Source organism: Oryzias melastigma, linkage group LG8, assembly GCF_002922805.2.
Source record: "Oryzias melastigma strain HK-1 linkage group LG8, ASM292280v2, whole genome shotgun sequence".
Lineage (NCBI taxonomy): Eukaryota > Metazoa > Chordata > Actinopteri > Beloniformes > Adrianichthyidae > Oryzias > Oryzias melastigma.
Genome location: NC_050519.1, coordinates 1,873,510 through 1,879,401, shown reverse-complemented (window position 1 = coordinate 1,879,401; position 5,892 = coordinate 1,873,510). Strand labels below are relative to the sequence as shown.

The window sequence follows — 5,892 nt, the reverse complement described above, 5'->3', positions numbered from 1 at the left end:
CACCCCCACACACCCCCCCACACCCTAATGCAGTTTGTATGAGGAAGGGGATATGTTGGGGACATTTGGGAGACTGACCCCAGATGGTGGACCCACTTACTATCACAAGTTAGTTTTCTGCTCAGACACTTACCAGAAAGCTGCGACACTGACTCTGAAAACAGAAGAAAAAGAAAAGCATTTTAGACCAGTAACTTTTTATTTTGATAAAACTAAAAAAGCTCAATCATGACTGAGAAGTTTATCCTTTTCCCTTTGCTTTCCAGTTCAGACAGGGGAAGATACTTTGATTAAAATGTTCAAAAGAGCCACGCTTTTTCATCAAATCTGTGGTTTTCTCAGTAAAACATTTTCTCCTGCAATTAAAATCTGGTGGTTCATTTAAATATCTGTATTAGTAAATTCTGATTCAGTGTTTGTGCAAATCCATGTAAACATCAATTCTGAGTTTTTTCATTTTTGTGATTCAACAAATAACTCTCAACCACTTGTTTATGTAAACTAGAACTTCATATACAATAAACTGTAGTACATGGAAAAAATAAATCCCTCCAAATTCCTTGATCCCTCCCACATTTAATGAAAAATCTCTCAAATTCCCGATGAAAACAAAAATATAAATAAATAAAAGTCAGAACTCACAGGAAAGACAGACGTGAAACTCATCATGAAGAAGATTGTCTTTGTTTTTTACTAACAAACACCAACGTCACATGAGGAGGAGAATGCTAAACCTGATATGTCAGTGCAGGATGTCAAGAGTACATTTGGAAACAGCTGTTGTCATCAATCAAACAAGTAAGGCAAGTCAGGAATGTTCTTATGAAAGATTTAAATATTTTGAATTGATAATATACCAGATTAAAGTTTATTTAACCCAAATTGTTGAGTTTTTCTTCATGTATTTTGGTTGATCTCAGTGCTGTTTTAATGTCAGTTTTCTCTGGTTTCCATTAGTAAATATCTGTAGCTATCTCCAGTTTCACCTGTCCTCCTCAGTGTTTTTACATTACATTTTTCTTCCTTTTTTTATTTACATTTTGTCAATGTTTAAGTTTAGCCTATTTCTTTCTATTTTTAAGCTCGGTCTCCTGCAAGTTTGGGCCCTAAATCTTCCAGTTCCGGACACACCGAAACTTGGCCGGTTTACAGGCAGAACACCGACAGAACTGGGAGGAGTAGAAACATACAGCTGACGATAATATAGTGTTAACTTAAAGACAAATATATTTAGAATTCTTTCCATTCCGGCCTACATTTTGCACCTTGAAGGTCAGATGAAAATCGATAGAACTCATCATAAGTGGAAGCATCGATTTCCACTTAAGATAATGTCCAAAGTAAACATGGAAATGCTTGCTACTTTAGAGCTTCAGGAGGAGATGAGGGCTGACAGAACCAGGCATACCTAAAGCTGGCATTATAACTTTCTATCTCAGTTTTTATCTGTGTCATATGCTCGACGTCTGCTCTTTGGGGCGACTTGCTCGGAGAACCCTCAGCACTACCTGTTCCCCATCTTTGACCTCTAATGAAGGGCGTGTTTGGCGCACATCAGCACAGAAACAGGCTGACCAGCTGCAGAAAGTGCAGAAACCAGTGAAGAAAAGATTTGAAAACATCTTCAAAGGCTTAACCCCAGTTTTTATTCACCTTCTGTAGCACACAGATCCATATTTAATGCTGTTTCCAACCGTAGACTAATTATACAATTGGCATGTGCTGATCATCCGCAAAAACAAAGCAATCTAGTGCATGTAACGCTGCGCTCTCAATGTGAAGGAACTTCTTCAATTGGGGAATGAAAGTGAAGTCATTTCTCTGATAATGACATTATTGAAGGTTTTCATTCACCCAGGTGACATTGTATTGAAATTAGGGCTGTCAGATTTGTCGCGTTAAAAGCGAGTTAATTTGACATTTTTTTGACGCATTAATCGTTGATTCTCTCATACGTGCCTTTTCATACCGCGCACAGGCGTCCCTCATCGCCCTCTAACTCACCGCCTGCTCTCACACTAGATCACGGGCGGGTCTCCAACCTCCGAGCTGCTAGCTAAAACCGGCCGGCGCTAGGACCTGGAGAGCTCCTGCACTTTAACCCGGCTCCGGTTCGCGTCCAGTACCATGTCTGGTGGTACCGGCTCGCGTCTGGCGCCACCTCCCGAGAGCTGCAGACCCCCAACGTTCCGAACAGCAAGCGCACCGGGGGACGTTTTAAATGTTCTGGAGGTTTCAGCGTGATCCAACCACAGCATAGCGGTCTGTCAGCCGGCATATTCATGGCGTGAGCTCCGCTGGACACGTCGCTGCATCGAGCTGCAGCCAGAGAACGCGGCGGCAGTAACAGACTGTCAAACTATCCACAGTGTATCCCGCTTTTCTCAGTCTTTAATGTTTTGAAAAACAAAAGTTAATACGAAATGATAAATCTCTATTTCATTGATTACTGTAGTTCAGCAGAGGAGGAAAAGATTTGGTCCTGACAAAAAATGAACATGAAAGTGTTATGGAAATGTTATTTTTGATGTTTTTTATTTTATTTTACTGAACGTTGATTGAAGTTTTGAATTTAAAATGCCCTTCACTTGCACTTGGGCTTTTGTTAGGCATTTTATGTTACAGCCTTTTATAGTTAAGAAAGTTTATCTCAATACAATGTTACAAAATAAAGTATTTCTGATGAAAACTATACATTTTTTGCCATTCTTTTCATAATTAATGTAGAACTGCTAAATTCCACGAAGCACACATTTTTTTCCTAAAAAAGGCCACATATTGATTTGCGATTAATCGCGAGTTAACTCTGGACAATGGGATTATTGCGATTAAAAACTTTAATCTTAGATCTTAGATTCAGCTGCTACCGAAATCCTTCATGTTTTATTTGAGTAAACAACTTTCATTTTTATTATCTATATATCATCATTACAGGTTATTTTGTTATTCTATGTGATAAAGTGAGCTCGAACTGAGTTTTTTTTGAGGATCTTCTTACCTTTTATGAAGAGCGTCTGCAGAGCCACCACACAGATCAGCTTCAGAGCCATACCTGCAGTCTTCTGATGCAGTTTCTGGTCTTATGTGACAGCTATATACACTCTGCATGTTTCCCCACAATTTTGACACACCTTTATAGCATCTTTAGCTGTCACCTGTCAGACTGGTCCTCCATACATCAAGCTTTTCTCAGAAAACTGCTCATCTCTGAAATATTTTACTAAGAACTTCCCACCTACGTTTCTTCTTTCATATTGACAGTTTTGTTAAAACTGTTTTCTTCCTCCTTTTTATGCATTTTTGTCATCAAATTGTGACAACTTGAATCATTTGATGGTTTTTATCTTCTGTGGTTTGTCACCAGTATACCTAAATCGACATTTCTCCACGGAGGTTATCTTATACTAGAACTTGCTATGATCGATAAATGTAGAACTTTTATCATTTTTTTGCATCATAAAAGCAGACAAACATTGAAAACATGAATTTAGAGAAGATCAGAAGTTTGCTGGACTTCCTGCCTCTGTAGCTTTTTCAACCTGGATCATGTGATTGCTTGTTATGATAGAATGAACTCACCAGATCCAGGTAATGCCTTAGTCACACGCACCTGTACAGGGGGTTTGTGGGTTTTTGGGATGTCCAGGACTATGGAGGGTTGTAAAGGAGGACATCCACACAAACTCAATCTGATTGTGTAATTTCCTCATTTCTAACAGTCGGGCTGCAGCGAGGAGTGTGTGAGTATCACTTGAATAGCACAAACGGGCTCCTTGGGCAGAATTTGGGCACAATCTGCAGAATTTGGGGGGTTAAAACCATAAAAATCTGTATAGCACACTTATCTCTCATCTACTTCCCCCCTACTTACCCTCAGGTGTTGTGTAAGTGTTCACTATGATCTGTCACCTGCAGCATACCTGTAGATTAAAAAAAGTACAGAAACATTTTTGCCTTATAGGCTCACCAGGTTGTTTTTCATCTAAAAATGTTTGTGCAAGCTCAGTACGGGATTACTCAATTTTCATAGTCCGTATCCACCCCTAAGGGCGGTTGGGACTTAAAACATAAAGACCGCTGGAAACCAGGCAGAGGTTAGAACTGAAGGACCAGTGATGGGCAGCCTCACAGAATGAAGACATTTCTTGCTAATAATTTGTGTACCCAAAGGGAAAAATACCTCACAGCTACTAAACCAGTTTGCTCTTAGTTTCTGTTTCATACTAAAAAATTAAGTTTTCCCCTTTTAACTAGTTTACTGCTGGTTTGTTTTATCTTTCAGCTCAAACCCTTTTAACGTTTTAATTCTGGGCTTAGATTATTTTGCCTAAAGCTTCTACTAAAAATCAAATTGATTACACATTTAGGATTATTTAAATGGAAATTATCAGGATAACCAGATGTTTTATTGACTTCCTTGCTTCTTGTTCTTACTATTAAAACACACCGACGTGATTAAAATGTCTTCTCTGACTTTGATTATGGACGATATTTCTGAACAGGTCTGTCAAACTTTAACCTATACTGCAACCACAAAGTTAGTAAATCTAAATTCTATAATAATAATTACATTTTATTTAATAAAATCATTTCAGTGACTGAAAGATCAGATCACATGATCTTCTACAGCTTTCCAAATGATATGGTCAGTGACATGCAGGAGAGAATACTGCAAACTGTGGCAAAGTATCCGACAGTACAAAACATTGTACTACACACAGGGTCAAATGATGTGTCCAAGCAAAACTCTGAAGTTTTAAAGCAAGACTTCACTGGACTGATAAGAACTGTGAAGAATTCGAGGAGGAGAAGAAAGATTCAGCAGGTTGTTGGCACCAAACAGGTGGCTTTCTGCGGCATGTGGTGACACAGGAATTCATTTCATCAACAACTTTCACATTTTCTGGGAACGCGAACATCTTCGTGCTTCGATCTACCCCTCTGGCCAATCCATTTTTGTCCCTCATAACTCTGTCACCAGAACGTTCGAAGGGATGACGTAAAGCCCCACCCTCTCTTTACAACATCATATCCTTGTTACAGCTGTGGCCGTATTTGGTTTTGTATTTTCTTTTGGTGCGGTGTATTTTTGTCACAGTGGGACTTTGTTGTGTTTTGTGGATCTTTGTGTGGTTTTCTGTCTTGATTTCTTTCAGGTGTGGTGCTGGAGGGTGTGGCTTCCCATTGGTCCAACCTGAAGGAGGGAGCCTTCAAAGGCACCATGTGGACCTCCAGATCTGGAGAAGGGAGCTGGGCTGCAGCCTGTCTCCACTGCAGCTCAGTGCTCTTCTCCACCTGTGTTTTACGTTGTGTGCACTTTGTAGTTTCTTTGGTATTTTGTTTAGGTCCCACTCTGTGCTTAGTGTTTGTTAATTTAGGTGAAGCTGTAGGGGTGAACCGCCATTTTCTTTAGTAAATGTTTTCTCCTGTTTCTGTTAGTCCAGGGAGGTTAGTGTCTGTTATTCTTTTGCAGGTAAGCTCCCTGGGTTGAGTTAGTTTGGCCTTGGTTCACCCTGAAGCCTTTTTGCTTCACATTTAGTTATTCTTTGGTTGTTTTGTTCTTGTAAATAAATATTGTGATACTTTTTATGGAGACATTTGTTGTGTTTTTGTTACACATTTCTTGTGTAATTTATCTTTTATGTTGGGCCCCAGACCCCTAGACTAATTGGGGCGTAACAATCCTGTCCCTGCAGTCAGATGTTTGATGTGTTGAGGGTCCAGGCTGTGAAAATGCCAACATTTATGATGTTCTCCAGAAAACCCTGGGACCCTGTTCTCTAGAAACACACACCGTTTCTGTGCTTGTCACTAACAGGAGGAATGTAATCTGGCCAAAACGCAGACAAAGGATTTTAAAAGAGGTAAACATTTCCTCTGCGCATTTCCAGA

At 39.6% G+C, this 5,892-nt stretch overlaps 2 protein-coding genes across 3 annotated transcripts in view; both read right to left on the bottom strand.

Annotated features, from left to right (window-relative positions):
• LOC112146911 (transmembrane protease serine 9) overlaps window positions 1–5,892 on the bottom strand; it is a 73,487-nt gene that overhangs the window by 24,344 nt on the left and 43,251 nt on the right. The window lies entirely within an intron of this gene.
• The window catches only part of LOC112146913 (transmembrane protease serine 9), a 25,318-nt gene that overhangs the window by 6,387 nt on the left and 13,039 nt on the right, over window positions 1–5,892 (bottom strand). The window contains exons 1-2 of one of the 2 annotated variants that reach the window (XM_024272975.1): window positions 2,999–3,071; window positions 134–154 (exon numbers count right to left, since the gene is read on the bottom strand). The exons of the other annotated variant lie outside the window; for it this stretch is intronic. Of the exons in view, the coding sequence (XP_024128743.1) occupies window positions 134–154; window positions 2,999–3,050 (73 nt within the window). The 5' untranslated portion in view covers window positions 3,051–3,071. Of the gene's footprint in view, window positions 1–133; window positions 155–2,998; window positions 3,072–5,892 lie in introns of those variants that run through there. 2 annotated transcript variants of the gene reach the window in all.